Genomic DNA, 19,224 nt, shown 5'->3' on the forward strand with positions numbered 1-19,224 from the left:
TTCTTATGTCCGTGTTACGTAATATCTTGTGCCAAATTACAAAATAAATGTTCAACATTCGGCTTATTTTTTTCTTAATTCGTGTTTTCTGCAGCATTTAATTAAAAAAAAATAGTTTAATAATAAATAAAATATTTTTGTCTGAATTTAGAAACACAACAATTAGTGTCCTTTGTGTTTCTGTACAGCAGAGGGCGCAAAAGCAGTGCAACTGACTAATTATACTGTAAACATTTTGACTTTCCTAATTATTCATTTTGCTAAATGAAGCTCAAACAACTTTTTGTTGCTGTTGTTCTTGTGAAAATTGAAGGAATTATGAACAGAGAAAAGTACACCAGCCTTTGATTGGCCGGGGCTTCAGTTTCCAGCATGAAATTCCAAACTCACTACCAATGCAGTAAAATATCTGGATAGAAAAACACATACTGGACCTTAACATTACTGAAGCAGTGTGGGATCATTTTGACAGAGATCATCCAAAGAAGCCTGGGGAAATATTCCTGCAGACTACTTAAAGAAATGACCAGAAAGCTTCCCTAAGAGATCTGATGAAGAATAAAGGTGGTCAAACCAAATACAGACTTTCAACTTTGTTGGAACTCTGCAAACTCCTTTGCCTTATGTACTCTATTTTCAAGGATATTTGTACATTTTCATAAATTGCTGGCCCCATTTCCTGTTTCCTTAGCAAAATATAAAGAAACTAGGCTCTATCAAGGCTTAAGCACAGTGTTGTAGGCTATATATGTGGATCAAAGTCTGCATACAGCAGCAACTTGTATGTCAAGCAAGAGTGGGAAAACAGCTGGTGCCCTCATATTTCAAATGCTTACAAGAGCAGAAGTCAGTGTGGTAAGCACTGTTTGCTGTCCCTATATTATCTGGATATGTCTGACTCTCATTAAGTATAAAATTTGTATATTAGATATATTATTAGTTAAATTGTTAATATTTTGTCTTTATATTTTATATTACAGAAAAACACTTTAAGCTGTAATCTGATGTAAGGGAATTTCTATTTCTAGAGCCTGAAAAATGCTGACATACCACAGACATACAGCATATCATCTGCAAAGTGTTTTGTCCCGGGTATGATGAAAAAGAAGTCCCTTTTATTCCTGAAAGATTATGGTGTCATTGCATAGTTTGTCCAGCAGAGTGCGCTCCAGCTCTGTTGTTTACAATTCTGCACCATTTGCAACATAATGATGATATGGAAGGACTTTAAGGACATGGGTGGTGTCCTTAAAGCACAAGAGAATAGAAACAACTTTACTGTTTGTCACAAAGCAGCGGAGAGAAAAGTCATCTGTGACACCGCTCTAAATAGAAACAAGTAACACAAACATAAAAAATGATAAAGGGCATCAGAGTTAAACATCAGTCTGTAATAATACAAGGATATAACATCATTAAAAAAAACTTTTATTTAAAATATTTACAGCTGAGGGATAAATGATCCTCTGTTGACCTTTCTCTTAGCCAAGGGGACTCGATTATGCCAGCCTGATGGTAACAGCACTGATGGAGATGGTGCAAGGGGGTTCTGTGTGGTCACAATGGCTTTCCTAGTAAGTGACCCAATACCACTCACTCAGACAGTGGTGTTTGAACAGAACCTGTTATCTCACCAGCCTGTTTGGTAATCAGAGAGAGTGTTGTGTATAACAGTGAGGCTGTACCAGGATGAAATCAGAGTCAGTGACAGGCTTTAAACCAGCCTTGCTGAGTATCCGCAGTATTTATGGTCCTCGTTGAGTCTTTTTGCGCAGAGAGGTCTGGAGAGTCCAGGCTACGTTGGTGGAAAACTGACAAACAGTGAATGTATCAGTATGTCTTGAACTTAACTCCATATAAAGAGCAACTCCCTGGAAATGGCATTTGTCATGACCTCATAAGAGTCTGTTTACTTTAACCTTTTAATGTATTGCACTAAGAACAGCTCTCTTATCTGCATTTAATGTTTGTTTTACTAGTCTGGTTGCATCTGTAACAAGCAACCTGGTAATCGAAACTCTAATCTAAAAAGCAGAAGCAATAAAGACATTACTACATGAGTCAATTTAAGTTTTTGCGTCAAGAAAAATTTCATGCATTTTGCAATTGTTTACATGGTTTACCAATATTCTAAAAGGCACTCGTACTATAATCATAATTTTAAACCAGTTTCTAATAACACAATATGGCTTAAATGAGAAAATACATTAAAAGCCATGTGTACAGTCAAGATATAGATAGATAAGATATGGCAACAGTGAAGCTGCTACAAAACACAGTTACTGATTAATTTTGATATTGAACAGTTCAGGCCACTGGTTTGTTGACTTTTATGATTCACCTTCTACAGTAGAAACTTTCAAGGGAAAACCAGTGAAGGGTAATTACACACTGGCTACACTTGGCTGAACTCTTCAACTACAGATTTCAGCTTTGTAACAGTGACTCAGTCATATTGCAGTGCAGCTTTGGTACAAGGAAAATGCAGAGCCATTAAAATCAAAAGATCAAATGGAAATTCTTAGTTAGACTGTGACTATTCTGAAAATGTGAAACGTTAAGTTTCTTGGAAAAACAAAAGTCAAAGAAACCATCGTATTCATCTGTTGTTTTTTTTAAATTTATACTGAACTGGTAGTTATATTACATCTTAGACACTTTTTATTCTTTCAGTTGTTCAGTTGTACAGATACACAGACAATACATGCAGCAATCATCAGTCTTTGTGGTTAAAAATTGTGCGATAACACAGATTTACACACTTCTAAAAAGGGTAATGTCCACCAGAAATGAGCCTGCCACCCAAAAACCATCATTGGTGTTGTGAATTCCAATAATATATACACAGTATGGAAGTGTATGCATTTCAACTCAAGTCTATTCTAATCAATGGTGATTGAGGTATTGGTAATGTTCAAATAAAAAGGCAAACATAAGCATTTTCCCCCTTTAAGGCTGTGGTATAAATGTGCACTGCAAATAAATACAGTTTCCCATTTAACCTCAAATCAAGTACAAAGGAGGAAAAAAGTAATCAAAAAAAACCAGTACATCCAGTGTGCTGTATCCAAGTTAAAATAATGGCTACTTATTACCAAGTCAATAAACAGGAGTTTGAAGGCATCATAAAGAGGATCAGAGTGGTATGGTAACCTCTAAACATCATCAAATTGGAACATTTTTGTGCGCAGTGAACAGGTGGTATGCAAAATAAACCCAGCAACTGACTAATTTGTGAGAAAAAAAATTCAAAATTATTACTTATTGATATTTAGGATCAATAAATCATGGCTACACGCACATAAGAACATACCCCTGAACCACATCACATGCATTTTGCATTCGATAGAACAGATGTAACATTGGCTTCATAAATATCCACTCATGAACAATTTGTCAGCTTAATCTCGTTTCCAGCATGATGAAAACCTCTGTGCAGACTGCTCTTATACAAACAGGCCTGTCAGAGAAAAACGAAAAGCATTTGTGGCTGCTTTCACCTTTTGGCTAAACATACACGTGTTCAACAGAAAGTAAATAATAAAACTTCACTGAAGCTAAACGACAGTCTGCAAAAACCTGCTAATGACTGGAGTGGAGTGAAGGTGGCCTGAGTGGTTTTAGTGATATAAAGCTTCTAGAGTCACCCATTTCTACCATGGTCCTCTTGAGTTTGTCTGTGTAGCAACAGTACAGAGAAAGGTAGAGCTTTAGGGATATTTATGAGGAGCTGAGACCGGAGTCTGACTCGATGTTTCCACCACGGTCCTTTGAAGCAATACATGGTGCCAGGGAGCAGGGAATGGAGTAGCAGGAACAAGATGAGCTCTTTAGGGTCTCCTCTGTAATAACCTCCTGCAGGGAGTGTTGTTCCTCTATCTGGAAGATGTTTGGCTGTTCTATTGAGTCCTCACCAATACTAGTTGTGGGGGGAAAAAAAAGAAAAAGAAAAGACATGCTAGCAGTTAGATCAGTGACAGTATTGAGTACACGAGCATGCTGGTACGATGGCACCAACACAATCAATGGCACAGAACAATCCACAGACAAAAGTACTAACAAACCTTTAGTTTATCTATTCCTCACATAAGTTCAATAACAATCTCCACCAAGCAACAGAAAATACTTCTGTTCTGCTCTTAAACCATCAAGAAGAGTCATAATTTTACAGAAATTCACATTCATTATTTCCATGCACCCACATTAATACAATCAGCAAGATTTGTTGCATTCATTTGGGTCAGGGAAATGATTGCACTGGTGACCATTCTGTGAGCGAGAAGCTGCCTTTTTCTGCAAACATTTTAGATCCCATCCATTCTTTGAAGACCCCAGTTTTTGTTTTTGAACCTGCTGGGTATGTTACATACCAGTGGCTTATAAGGTATTCTTTCCAATATGAAGTAGATGTTGTTGTGAATGGGCAATACATGCATTAAAAACTGGATGGCTCACTTTCTGAACCAAAGCAGATTAGGTCAAGTACGAACAAAAGCATCTATGATCCCTTTTGTAGGACACAATCATTATCGACATGTCTGTGTAAGTATGTGCACTCAAAGGAAGTCAGATATGAGACTCCAATAACAATGAAAACATCACATATTGAGCGATGTAAGTCTAACATCCTTTCATGAAAGACGCTGTTAAATAGGTTCACAAAATAAAGACAAAGGGTTCAGTGCAATCAGCCCTTTTGTACTTAGAGGCAGATCATCCACAAGCCCCATAAGTGCAAAAACAAAAACAACAAACAAACAAAAGAACATATTTGTGAAGAATAATGTTATTATACCCGTCAAAGTACCTTTGTGAGCTATTTAAAACTACACAGTGAGTATGCATGCTTTAATAGGTGGCTTAGTGTTAAGCAACATTCATATTTTAGTACTACGTGAATAAGATTAAAACTAGGTGTTAAAGTAGTTCATACACAAGCCAACGCCTCCAGAGGTGCCGTCTCATGCACCAAACAAACCATTTGCTCTTGCTGCCTTCTTTGTTTCAAAGTTCAACATCACTGTGTACAGTTTAAAATGAAGCATGTAATAAGGAGGCCTTTCAAAGCATACCCAAACAATACAGGCATTATTAAAAAGGAAGTGAAGCCGCTTTCAGCTAACGAAACTAGGAAATGATGAACATGGCAGTTGACCAATCAAAACAACTTTGATTATTACAATTACATTTTAGAAAAATGCAAAGCATTAACTAGACTACTGCTACCTGAACATTAAGTGGAATATGGAAGGAAAAGATGATAAGTCAACCGTCTTGCATCATTGTCGAGAACATCCTTTTGTTCTTTCAGCTTTTAATGAGTGAGATTCATTCAAGCTTTATTTTTAAAGGGGCAAAAACAAGCCAAGGAGTGTTCAGAGGGAAAATAAACAAAAACACAGCCAGAAACCAGAGAGACGTTACGGGAATCTGGAGAACTTGAGTCTAAATATGGAACCAAGCTTTCAGAAATTCTGTAAGAAAGAAGCACAGTTATAACAACAACAACTACCTGGAGAGGTCAACTGGTTTGTGATGGGTTAAAACAGGTGTTAAAACACAAACTAGAGTGTGCGCGGCTGTTGTCTTTTCTGCAGGGGTCTGCAGAAATCTGGGGGAAAGTGCTAACGGGAATATAGAGTCACTGTCATTGTACAGTCAGACATGGAACTGAAACTGATAACAAACAGGCTCTGCTGACCACGCAGCTTTGCGAAAGACCAGAGAAAACCCTGTCACCCTGCCTACAGCTCCAGCCAAGCTTTATGTAACAGCACTGGCACATTGTGTGCATTCATTTTACACTCACAAATTAGTCAATGAATACTCAAAGCTTTTGTGTCAACAGCTACGCCAGTACCAAATAATTAAAATGTGTCCCGGCACTGAATTATGGGACTCTGTAAACCTGAAAAAGAAGCCGGAAAACAGCTCAGTATTGTACTCCGTAATAAGAAAAGGACCTTGGAATGCAATAATCCCTGATAAACCTGAAAGGCCTCTGAAATACCCTACAGTCTCAGCCAGAGCAGAAACACAATAGAGTGTGGAGTACAAAGTGATATTTAACAAGCAGGTGTTTCAGATACTTTGTGTATACTTTACTATATTATCAGTGTTGGTTTCTTTACTGTAGAAGTTAGTAGCTCATTTAGTGAGTTACAATTCTCTGTACCAAAGCACAGATAGCATATTTGTAGAGTGGATAAAATAATGATTTTGTTCCTTTCTAGGTGATGATTAAAAGGAGCTTCCACTTTCAGGTGATCTTCACATTAACCAACTAGTATCAATTAAACATTGTACTAGATGTAAATTGTACTGCCACTGCCATCTTGAAGCTATACTGCCTAGACTGCGACAATGTTAATGATATTAGTAGGTGGCAGGTGTAGATAACATACACAGCATGTACCAAAACAGCTCTAAATGCAAACTCAGACTCTGCAATACAAGTCACGTGTGTATATCTGTGTGAACATACAGATATATAACATATCTGTTAATCATTTATGTGCAGAGCACTGCCAAATGAGTCAGCCCCGAAACAACACAACAGTAACATAATGTTCCTGAAACTTAATAAAACGCAAAGCAAAATGCTCGGAAAGGAATTCACTGGTCTCCTGTTAGAGGACAATTGGACCGAGGAAACACTGTGACTCGGCTGACATGTAAAGCAAGCCTAACGATGTGAATCCTATAAGTCTGACAAGTAACATAATCACAAGCTCCAAGAGAACATAATGACAACAAAGTGAGGAGCCCACAGGCCTGGAAATTCACACAACACCAAGTGTGATTACCAACAGTTAAAAATAACTAATTTGGTTTTATCGGGTTTCAGAAACTCTGCTTGGAAAACTCACAAAAAAGAAAGAAAAACAAAAACACCCAAACACAAGATCTTGTTTCTGTCACTTGTACTTTTGTCCAGTAAGATTACACTTGTGTAGTTTCTCGTCTCAAATTACATAACCGAGTAGTGCAAATATAGCAGTGTGCAATAATTAACTTCAATACAGGCCAACTAAAGAGGAGACAAGTCCTTTCTTGTTGCTCCTTACCTTGAACCTTGAAATAGTCTATGCAACAACAAATTAACGTGGCAGCCACAGATAAGCAAGGTTAACTCAGCCTACCTGTCATAGATGAGCCCGTCGATTCCCTGCTCTCTCAGCTTCCTTCTGGTTTCGTGATCATTGTTGTCATCCCCCCAGCTGAATACCACTAAGCCTTTAGACTGGGCATCCCCAATGTAGCTAAGGTACTTTAACAGCTCTTCTGTGTGGGCGCTGATTCCCTGGAAAACGACAGTCATATATAGATTAGATTAAATGCGGTCCATCCTAAAAAAATAAATAAATAAATACCTTCTTACATAAAGTGGTGAGGATGAATCACTAAAGTACTCTCAGCCCTTCGGACTGAAACATTCAAGATGACTGACTATACACAACATATTCAGTAGCACTTATAAAAAGAACATTACACTGAAAAACCTGAAGACTAATCATTGTAGTAAAGCACGCAGTTGTATCTCACCAGAATATTTTCACTCTGGGCGAAGCTCATGGCAATTTTAGTGGACTGGCACCGGATGTCCATCATCTCAGGATACTTGTCTGAAATTCCCTGAGTGAGAAAGAGGATGGGGTACTTGTTCTGCTTATGACGCACCCTGAAGGACAAGCACAAACAGATATCACAAACTGCTGGAAAGCACCTATTAATAACTAAATGCTGGAAGGGCAACATCTGTTCATGAGTTCAATCTAGTAAGAGAATAGGAGCATAGAATAGGAGAATCAAGCAGCTAAACATCCAGAGCCATGCTTTACTATGAGACTGAACTACCTAAAGGTGCCCTAACAAAGAGATTTTTCAGCAACAACTTATTTAAAGCAACTCTTGTAAAAATACAGTCTGAGGAATTAAAAAAAAAAAAAAAAAAAAAAAAGGTTCTTTCTACTGAATATACACTTTATCCATCCACATATAAGTGTTTAGCATTTGTGAATACCACACAGTTTATCTCAAGAGTGTTAGCATGTGCCCCTTTTAATCCTTTTGCACTCACATGGTGCAGATGTCCGGGTCAAAACAGGAGAACACGATGCGTCTTTTTCCACCTTTCTGCAGAACATCTGTCAGGACAATGTCCAAAAAGGTGTTCATGTTGAAGTAAGATGATAAGTTTCCGTCCCATGACCCGTCCTGTCAATACAAAGCATCGCCAACAATGTCAGGTTACTTTGACAATGACAGTCTTGAACTTTTGACTTTACTTCTGAATATTAACCTTCATCTGGCAGATCCACTTGAGCTCGATATTGAAGCCGACGTTTTCAGGAACAGCTTGGAAGATCTGTAGAGAGGTACAGAGCAAAATCCTTTATTACACTGGGACATAAAAATCAGACTAAGAGGAAGAGAAGAAGACGGTTCAATCAAATTATGTCATTTACCTGTGAGAGCGAGGGGAATGGCTGATGCTCATCAATTTCATCTTCATCATCCAGCAAATCTGAGCAAACGAAAACAGATTACTCTACATTGTACGAGTTATCCTCAACATATCTTTACAAGATGATGTGTACAAAACAAGCTTGGATAAACAGTGTCATCTACAGTGTACAAAACAACAAATCATTGCTTAAATAAAATAACTTATCTTAAACACCTCATGCAACAAAACAAAATCTCTATAAACATGACAATATAATTTCATAACCAAGCCATTTTACTCTTTGAAGCATGATTAGCATGATCATGTGAGTATTGAAAGAATAAATAAATGAATAAATAAATAAATGCACACCTTTGTGATCGTTTACTTTCATTGCAGTGACATGAGCCAGCTGTGAAAAAACAAACAAACAAAAAAAACATATAAACAAACCAAAAATACATAAACTAATTAAAAACAACCCCACCCCAAAAACTTTTTTCATTAACATCCTTCACCAAGTTTCACAGTTTTAAAGAAACTGATCAGAGTGTAAAATGTAATCAATTCCACCAAAATTCGAGCTGGTAGATTTTTTTTCCTGCAGTCTTGCTAAATGATTGTTAGGTAACAATCTGACCTCTGCATCAGTGCAGGGGACCATGATGTTTCTTGTATGATCAATAAAGCAATCAATAGGACTTTTTTTTTTTTTTTTTTTTTTTTTAAACTCGCTCTTTCCCCCCATTACCGTTTTAGGCAAACAGGTGGGTAAATGTAATGTTGGTTCAAATGTGATACTATGAATATCTATACACATCAGAAAAAAAAAAAAGGAGCTTTTCACTATGATCTACTCCACTGAGCATTTGATTTTATTCTGGTGTTGACAACAGAAGCAGAGGAAAGGCATCCATCCATCATCTGTAAGAAGTTTTGCAGACTTTCTTTTGTTCTACAGCTGTTATAACTGTTAGGAAAGGTATGGTTTGGAGACCTTTTACCTTTCTGTGCAGAGGTATAGCTCAGGAATTATAGGTCAAGCTGTCTGATTGATGACATTCCTAAGCTGACACACTCATGACAGACAGATTTAACTTGAACAGCATTATTACCTTCAAAAGCTGCAGCTGGTCATATGTCAGGTCTTTGACTGGCACCTCAATGAGTTCTAGGTTCTTGTCATTTTTCTGTTGAGTGTGAGACTAAATATTAGCACGACATGGGACTCATGCTCATTTTAGAAAAACTGATCATGCAGTGCTACTATGAATTTCTCTCATTAGCTCTGAGGAGCCAATTACAATCATAGTTTACCTTCTTAGTGGATATGCAGCAAGTCAGGTCATGGTATACAATAGGAACAGCATCCTTGGAGAGGTGAACATCGAACTCTACAAAGGCTACGCCCTGTCAATACAGAAAGAAAACAACTTTAGTAGATGCAATAGCAGGGCAGTAGTACTGACTCATGCAATAATCTTCTTGGTGACTTACATGCTTAGCAGCACTTTTAAATGAGGCTATTGTGTTTTCTCGGATTCTGTGGTGCCTGTTAAACACAAAATATCCACAAGATCACATAAAATATTCCATGATGGATGTCAATGGTTATATCATCATGTCAAAATGTGTGATGAACCATATCTTGAAAACAATCTGAATATTATCTGAAGACAAACACAAAGCAGCAAATGTTTAATTTTAAGTTGGGTAGTAGGCAAAGATCATCACTCACTTGGCTGCATGGGTGCTGCCTGCTCCCCTGTGACCCACATCCAAAGTACCTCTCTTTTTCCAGTACTTGGTGTATGAAGAGCTCATGTCACACTGCAGTCCCTGGATGGGTCGGATTACCAGGTAATCCACTAAAATGAATTAATAAGTTAACATCTTTGTACATTCACAGTATGCATAAATTCTGGCAAACATGTAAAAGGAAGCTCAAGCTGGTCATGAATTTATGTAGATTTTGTATCTCATTTTGTCATAAATAAATATTTGAGGGAAAAAAAAAAAAAAAAAAAAAAAAAAAAAAAAAGGAAAACTTACCTCTTACTTTTCCAATGGTCTGCCTGGAATTTCGTCCCATTATGGGAAGAGTGACTACTCCAATATCATTGCCACTCTCCAAAAATGAAGAAGAGAGGAGGCAGGCAGTGCCCACATGTCCTGGATGCATGTCCCCCTGAACTACATGCTCACTCAGATCCTCCTGTTAACAAAGACACTGGATTACTACAACACAACTCAATTTACCTAAATAAATACCAGCTGTGCTGATTTCCCTTCCTTTCACCATCAATTACCAGATGTACAGAATTATTAGAGACAGTGATCCCAGGAGGATTACCTCAAAGAACTCAAATGTGAGCTCAAGGTTATCTGGGTCCATGGTGTGAATACTGTACTCAGTCCACTGGCAAGGCTCCAGAGCATAGCCACACTCAGGCTGCGAGTGGCGTGACTTATAGCCATTGGCACTAATCATACTGATTTCCAGAGTGGTGGTCATCTTGTGCCAAGATGAAGGACTGAGCTCGTTTTCTTCCTCATCGTCTTCCTCTTCCTCAACGCCCTCTAATGTCAACTTGATCCTGCATAAACAGGTACAACAGTTCAGATAAAACCACATTAAACACATACTGTAAAGACATTTTGCATCAAATGATAAAGCTTATAATTTCGGCTGTTATTTATAGATACTTATGCAGGACTTCTTGAACTCAGGTGAAAGATCGATCCGGTAACGACTGCACATTAACGATCTGTGCCCTGATGCTTTCTCTAGCTGGTTTTAAATTTAGCCTCTGTGTAATCAATACCTGAAGCGAGACTTCTTGAATTTTTTCTTAGTGATGGACACTGGAGCCTTCTTAGACTGGTGCAGACGTAAGCGAATTTCTGTCTGACATGTCAGCCACCCAGAGTCAACACAGTTTATCCCATCTGCAGAAAGAGAAGACACAGACAGGAAGCATGTGATCAGACTTCACATCCACTCTGTGTCTCATGAATGCTGACCACAGAACTGGTGATGGCTATAATATTTGAAGAAAGGAACTATAATGTAATTAAAAATCTATGCCACACAACAAAGTGCAGTTATTGCACTTTGTTATTGTGTGCTTTTTGGGCATTTTTAATTCCAACTTACTGTGAACTCCAAACTGTCCATCATCAATATTCTGGTGTGTTGCTGCAGTAAAGGAGAAGAGAATTAAAAATGGGACAAAGGGATCTCATGGAGACAAAAGTTGAAGTCAAATCAAACCAGAGCATTCGAGAATTTTCCAAACTGATCTGGAATAAATATAGTATTTTTAATCTTATTTTAACTTGTCACTTAGAATAAACAAGTTTTGGCCTACATTGGTTTGCTCTGAATTTGACTTGTCTCAACATCAGAAGAATTGACTTAGCAATCAAATCAATTTTCCCCAGAACAATATTTAACTACAACACTTAGTATGAGCAAAGCATTGATATTACTTTAGTGCAATGCTTATGAAGCAGAAATCAAAGAAAGCAGTACTTCTAAAAAATTCCTACTGCAGTAGGAAATGCTTTTTTAAAGGACTACAATAGCACACAAAAATAAGAATAGGTGATAAGGTGCGGTCAAAGAAGGAAATCAGTGGGGTGTGTAAGCAGCATTTCAAGCTCATTTTGAATGAGCTTTTTTTTAACAACACAAAAGCTTGTTAACAAAAAGAGCTTTACAATAACAGATCATAATATCGGCTGCACTGCAGTGTCTCCTCCTTGGATCAGGATTATTGTACATCTTTTTCGCCAAATATCTCCCCAAAAGCATACGCACAGCATCAAAAAGGCAAAAAGCTCCACGCAGACAAGGTTTAAAGAGGAAACACTGCAGCCAGGTGGAAATGGCAATTCAGGCGTGAGTGTTATCCAAAACAACAAAACCCTCAGTAGGATAAGCCTGAACAGACTCTACACTGGTGTTTACAGGTAACTGTTAGAATAGAGAATGGGGGGTTTAAAGGGGGGTTGAGTATGACACACTTAATCAATCCCAACCCAACCACACCTTGAACAGTTTTCTGTTGGTCTATACCTGTGGGGCTCATCGTGCGGGGGCGATGATGGGTCTCCCACATATTGACTATCACTTGACAGGGATCACCTGCACTCTGCAATTCCAATGTTTGGTACAATGTTAGGGTTTTCAAATCAGACACATTAACCTACTTTTCAGTCTGGTCTCAAAGCTGTCTTTGGACCAGACTGTGAGAAAGGAATTAGAGTCAGCATAGTCACCGATCCCCAGAAAGGGCAGTCAGCCACCATGGATTGAAATCTGAAAAGTGGATTTGTTAGTGATGTGAAAAAAAAAAAAAAAAAGGAAACATTTCTTTGTTTATGTTATCTTCTTTTAACTAAGTAACAGTCACAACAGCAACAACATGTATATACCAATACATTTTTAGAGGGAAAACCGCCCTAGAAGACTCAATGGCTGTCGATTCACCACCTAGTTAAAGACATCTTGTCATTTATTTAAAATCTTTTTTTTTTCCTGTTAGGACTTTTTAAACACAATAATATTAGTAACTTGAGTTGAAGTGTGATAAAACAAAAACAAAGAAACAAAAAAAAAAACAACAACAAAAAAAAAAACAAAACCCCAAAAACCCCAACATACTTCATAAAATGGGAGCTGTTCTTAAATTAAACCAGTAAGGCATCAAGTGTGAGCTTGCAGAGATTTCTCTGTAATCTACATAGCATCTTGTCGAAAACACAGTACAAACACATTATGAAATCAGGTTAAATCATCCTCACACAAAGAGCGCTCCACCTGCTTTAGAAAGAGCATAAAAACACACTATGTTTAGGCTAAACAAAGTCAACAAAAACTGTAGCAAAGCATACACAGTGGGTGTTTTTTCCTTCCAAGGAATTTTGATCTCTGCTCTCTCAGTTTGTTTTCTATGCCTATTTTCACACACGAGGCTTAGAGGCGCAATGAAGGCCCACTGCTAGATTAGAGGAGGCCACCTGGGCAGTTTGTCTGTGGCTGGCCAACACTGACAGATGTTTCTGAGAATGTAAACACAGAGGTACAGGCAGTCACACAGCATTTGTGTAGATACCATCTTGAACCAGGGCAACTGATATGCTTTCTAATATTTATTCTCACAAATTGGTATAAACTGTTGAGGTTTACAATGACTTTTGCTATATGGAAGAACTTCAGGGATTTTTTTTCATTTTTTTCCTGGTGATGAGCTGAAAATGACATCAATAGAAAAAAATACTAAGGCTCAAAGAATCACACACACACCACAATGACCCACAAACCTTGTTTCAAAACAAACAATAGCGAATCTAGTCTATTCAGTGGATCTTTTATGACTACGGGGGAATGAATCTTTCACATGGGGGACAATAAAATAATGAAAAGCAGCTCACCTTGGACTCTAGAAAGAAGCCTTTGAAATAGCGGTACTGGGCAACAACACCTTTAGGCACAGTGACTGTTGTAGTCCACATGCATCTACGGAAAAGAAAACCCACACAGCTTACTTTTTTATTCTGACAAGGTAATTATAAATGACACTTGGCCACAAACTGTAAGGGGGGGAGCAACCTGTATATAAGTATTTACAATATACACAAAAAAGTTTAACTTACTCATCACCACCAACAGGATGAAGAGTCACAGCTTTTTGGTGGCTCCAGCTTCCCAAGGCTTCACAGCTACCAACAACAGCAAATACCTCACCTATGGAAAATCCAAACAAGCCATGAACCCGATGAAACCTTATGAGAAAAAAAATGAATGGGGCATGGCTACAAACTGAAACAAAGTCATCAGCCTTCTGATACAAGTATCGTGGAGAAAATAGGTTAAAGGTCACACCAAGTTTATCAGATATACCTGGGGATGTCTCTCCCCTGATTGCCAAAGTCACCTCACAGGTCTCCATTGTTTACACGGGAACAAACAGAAATAGGTGGCGCAAACAAGCTGTAAGATAATAACCATGAATTAGTTTGTGCAATTCTAAACTACAGATACAACTCATACAATTTAAGCTAGAAAACATGAGGAGCACAGGACTGTTCAAAGTGAGGCCACAGTCTGCTAAAAACTTGCGACATTATCAAAATTACATTATCTAAGAAGTAATAGTAATGTAATTTATCTCATTGCAACAGTTAGCGCGTTAACTCAAGGTAAAATGCACATTAAACTAGCTTATGTGTTAACAGAAATTGTGTCACAAAAACATCGTTAAAAATCCGAAAAGTAGAAAAATACAAACAGAAGCGACTAAACTTCTAAGTCTTGGCAGCTCTGTATCGGCTCCTGACACCCACGTGTAATGAGAGCCCGCGGAAAACACACTTCGCCTATCCAGCTGACAGCTGTCGGCCCAAGCGAAAGCTAATCTGAACAGCCGATCCAACAACACCCATCTCTGTTCAGAGAAACAAGCACCAGATAGACAGGAAGCTTTACCTCAAGAGAAAACAAAACACTCACTGAAAATATAACCCTGTTCTGACAGAAACCTTGCAAAACCCCTAAAGACATAACTAAGTGTTGATTTACTAAGAATTAACTCACTGACATGAAAGCTTCACCATTGTTTAGCTGATTTAGCAAACATCCGGAAGCGCGTGCGTTAAATGACCAGAAGTCACATACGACTTCCGGGATATATTTTTAAAAGTAAAACTACAGACCGAACGTCAACGAAATTATATCCAGAAGAATTTTGGTAAAGTTCTCCTGGATATATACATATCCATTTCTTTAGATTACACAAAATTAAGATACACGGTTTTTTTAATATATGCTACTAAAACCTGTTGTGTACTTTTTCCATCTCATTGTCTAATATGATGGCTTTACCTGTGTTGAGGTTGTGAGATAGCTAAAAGAACCAGAACGAAATTTATGATCCATGATCATTGTGTTTTCATTTTTTTTTATATGTTTGGTGTACCGCTGGATTAACATTTTCACCTTTTTTTTATTATAATGAAAAAATGCATTTTTTAAGACACCGTTTTGTAAAACAGTGACAAATGTAAAGAAACTTTAAGACTATTGTATTGGGACACAGAATGTAGAGAAAATGACATTCAAAACTAATCAGCAATGTTTTCAATATTAGCATTTGCATCGACAACATTTGGACATTGTATTAAAAATTCACTTTTATTTTCATTTCATTTTCTCTTCTTGTATTTGGCTTCCGGTGACTACTTGGGGAAGCCGGTTCATACCGCCCTGCACCGGATCTGAGGCGCGTCAACTATGCCGCATTCGCGTACTTTTCAGAAACACGGCAATTATATGAGGTATACCGGCAGAAAAACCTAGACCCCCGTCCACGTCGACTGCAGTAAAATATATTTCTGATAAATGTCTCAAATGAAATCGCTTTTCTCACGAGGTCTTTTTTTAAAAAAAAACTGTTTACAATCAAATGTACTCAGAAATAATATAAGCTTATAAAAATACACTGAAGAAAATCTTAAGCGTAGGAGCTTCTGAGAAGTCCACAATGCCACATCAACTGACTTTCTTAAGTTTGCTGCAATGCACCGGCAAACTAAAATATGTACAACAATGACAACTCATAGAAAAAAAGTGTTGAGAAGTATCAACATACCATCAGCTGAAATCGATAAACCTGAGCATTTTCTTTGAAAATATGAGTTGTTTTTTAGACGAGGACGAAGTGCGCCGATATTAAATAGGAGGAGACGTTTGGGACAATTACGTCATGAATCCGCCTTCTTGGCTATTGAGAAAACAGATGTCCCACAAGTTGGCAATGATTTCCAAAACACACACAGAGAGAAACAAATAGTCGTGTCTTTGGCAAGTCCTTTTCTACGAAAGCGTGAATTGCATAACTGAAATGCAAATATGTGATAGCATATTTGCATTTCTCGACGTCCTTGGGTCAAGAGCAGATGATCATTTTTCACTGTTTGGGCAGTCTGGGACAGGGAGGGATCAGATGATGTGGCCTTTTAAACTCACTTACCCTCTCAGACTTATGCACTGGAGAGTGTAACCTTACTTTAAACACTGCATGGGCATTATAATTAAAACGCAAACTTTTATAAAAACAAATTGTAGAAAGCAGTTAATTATATTTCTGAAACGCCCATCCACTACTGTACTAAATGGACATATTGGTGTGATGCATTTTAAAGCAGGGTTGTCTTCACTGAGACTGGATGAACATTAGAAGTCTTACTACATGGTCAGACACTAATAGCCTATTACTGAAATAACTATAAATACGATCCGATGCAGATGAGCCAAAAACATTTTTTGTTATTTTACTGTAGAGTATGTGGAAACGGGTGTAACTACTGCAGTGTGTCAAGGGTTAAATGATAAATGCGAAGTAGGTTTGTACAACTGTGAAAATGTTTCACTATTGTTATTTTCAGCACCCAGATCCAAACAAAGTTTTTATAATATAAGGAAGGAAGATCTGGTTTCCAAATTAGGATGTATGAGACGTATTTGTAAATCATGTCATCGAACAATTAACTACGAGACTTAATAATCAATGCCAAAATTTAGCCTGAAGCACCCTCTCGTGTTCAAATTAAGGTAACACACCATGCAACAGTAAGACAACGCTGCAGTCTCAATCAGATCAGAAAATATATTGTCAGAACGAAAAGCGTCCTTATAAGTGCGATCCTGACATTCAGTCAGAGATAAAGGTGTATGTAAAGCACTTATGTACAACAAAAACAAAGCAGTTTATATACTTAAGCCATTTGTGTTTAAAAGCAGACACTAAATAAACATGAACCTTTTAGAGGGGCTAACTGGGATTGTATGGATCCACTATCTATATCAAAAAGAGGTTTTTGAGCAGCTCACGAAGACCCGATGAAAGAGTAAAGGAAACAGAAATCATAATGAGTATAAAGTGACTGCAGCATAATGAATATTTCAGGGTATTTCTCACCATTCAACAGTCTGCTTGTTACAAATCACCATATACTTCCTGGTGCTGTATGCTTATTCATTTACATGTGTTTTGTTTTGTAAGCAGGCATTAACAGAAGTCTTCAGGCCAAAGACTGGAGCTCAGTCACTAGGAATTATTAAGGACGCCAAATCAACAGAAAAATCAGTGTTTTCATTTTATAATCTTGCAATATTTCTGCTTCATTTCTGTGTTTCAAAATAACGTAAAACCCAAATTTAAAAAACAAACAAACATAGGAAATATGTCACATGTTTAAACTATGTCATGAAAAACGTTAGCTCATTTTTTTAAAAGGTTTGGATGGGTAAGTAAGTGGTACTACAAAGAATCCGCTTTGGGAACATTTTGTAACTCAGTTAACTCGTAACAGGTCAGTAACATGATTGGGAGTAAAAAGTTTCTCAGAAGTAAAAATGGGCAGAGGTTCACCAGTCTGCAGAAAACTGTCTACAAAGTGTAGAAATCATTTCAGAATAATGTTCCTAAATATAAAGTTGTGAAAATTTGAATCAAAAACAGAGTCAAGTCATTAATATCAAAGCATGGGCTCAGAAACACTTCCAGAAATCACTGTCTTGGAACGCAGTTCATCGTGGCATGCACAGTCGCAGGTTAAAGCTCTATTGTGTGAAGAAGAAGCCATACTATGTGAACATGATTCAGAAATGCTGCTCTCTTCACTGGCTCAAAGATGATTTAAAATGGACTGAGACAAAGTGGAAGAATTTTCTGTGGTCATAAAAAAAAACAGAGTTTTTAATTTATTTTGTAAACTACCTAAAACCTGTCGGACACCTACACCTGCAGTTCCCCACCTCTGATCTAGATGAAGTCCTTTTCAGGGAAGGCTCTGCATATTTCAGCAAGACAATGCTAAACTGTGTACTATCTTGTCCTAGGTCATTCTCTTAGGATCTTAAAGCAAGTTAGGGGTGCTTTGTGCCTTCCAGACCTATCCATTTTTACTCCCATAACTGAAAACCTTTCTTTTTCACCCAGCTCGATGGACCCTGTGTTTAAGCTTTGGTCAGAATTAGGTCTTCACACTATTAAGGACCTCTATATTGACAATTGTTTTGCTTCATTTACTCAGTTGCAATCAAAATTTATGCTCCCCTCTGCTCATTTATTTAGATACTTACAAATGAAGAATTTTGTTAAACACTCCTTCGCCCATCTGGATAAGGCCCCTGCTCATAGTGACTTTTATGATTATTTGATTAAAAATCCCACTTCCAAACATCAAATAAGCCAGTTTACTACACTTTTTACACTTGCACCTACAAACCACATCAAGGATGCTTGGATTAAGGACTTGGAAGTAGACATATCGGATGCTTTGTGGGCCCATGGCTTGAAGAAGATTAAAGAACGCTCTGTTAATGCCAGACTACAACTTATACAGTTCAAGGTCCTTCATCGTTTGCATTTTTCTAAAACAAAGCTGGGCAGCATTTTTCCATCTATTTTGTCTTAGTGTGACAGATGCAAAGCAATGGAAGGAACCCTTGGTCACCTTTTCTGGTCTTGCCCTACACTCGGGAGTTTCTGGGCAGAGATATTTAATATATATAACTGTATTTATGACATAAAATTAAAGCCGTCCTGAAGTCCTCTTCAGAAAGCCTTAATGTTTGGCATGATTGGAGCTAAAAGACTTATTCTTAGAGCCTGGAAATCACCATCTCCTCCATTGTTTAGGTTTTGGCTACGTGAGATGATTGCATGTTTGTATATTGAAGAGGTTCGTTATCGTCTGGCTGACAC

General features: G+C 37.7%; 1 protein-coding gene across 9 annotated transcripts; it reads right to left on the reverse strand.

Annotated features, from left to right (window-relative positions):
* Positions 1-1,407: 1,407 nt before the first annotated feature.
* Positions 1,408-16,208, reverse strand: gpcpd1 (glycerophosphocholine phosphodiesterase 1). 9 transcript variants are annotated; one of them, XM_084953220.1, is made up of 21 exons: positions 15,055-15,132; positions 14,801-14,901; positions 14,358-14,447; positions 14,111-14,201; positions 13,889-13,973; positions 12,531-12,606; positions 11,607-11,648; positions 11,275-11,398; positions 10,803-11,046; positions 10,502-10,664; positions 10,188-10,317; positions 9,947-10,001; positions 9,767-9,859; positions 9,565-9,639; positions 8,822-8,861; positions 8,469-8,527; positions 8,303-8,368; positions 8,081-8,217; positions 7,546-7,681; positions 7,143-7,303; positions 1,408-3,919 (listed from the first exon to the last, which is right to left on the reverse strand). In XM_084953220.1, the coding sequence occupies exons 3-21, from the start codon at positions 14,404-14,406 to the stop codon at positions 3,721-3,723; spliced, it is 2,025 nt and encodes a 674-aa protein (XP_084809346.1). In that variant the 5' UTR covers positions 14,407-14,447; positions 14,801-14,901; positions 15,055-15,132; the 3' UTR covers positions 1,408-3,720. The 9 variants fall into 9 exon arrangements, with proteins under 9 accessions (XP_084809346.1, XP_084809345.1, XP_084809348.1 ...); XM_084953219.1 differs by having other exon boundaries at positions 15,051-15,115; XM_084953222.1 differs by lacking the exons at positions 14,801-14,901; positions 15,055-15,132 and adding an exon at positions 16,105-16,208.
* Between the last annotated feature and the right edge of the window lie 3,016 nt (positions 16,209-19,224).

This window comes from Perissodus microlepis, chromosome 15 (assembly GCF_051167445.1).
Source record: "Perissodus microlepis isolate ML-2025 ecotype Zambia chromosome 15, ASM5116744v1, whole genome shotgun sequence".
In the NCBI taxonomy this organism is placed as follows: domain Eukaryota; kingdom Metazoa; phylum Chordata; class Actinopteri; order Cichliformes; family Cichlidae; genus Perissodus; species Perissodus microlepis.

Bases quoted from the DNA above. Each gene is read 5' to 3' on its own strand.
- gpcpd1 (XM_084953222.1), bottom strand. From the start codon at position 14,406: ATGGAGACCTGTGAGGTGACTTTGGCAATCAGGGGAGAGACATCCCCA. The intron at 10,002-10,187 runs GTGAGTGATGAT...TGTGTTTAACAG, and splicing joins GGCAGCACCCATGCAGCCAA to GCACCACAGAATCCGAGAAA. The intron at 9,640-9,766 runs GTAAACTATGAT...CACACTCAACAG, and splicing joins GCTGCATATCCACTAAGAAG to AAAAATGACAAGAACCTAGA.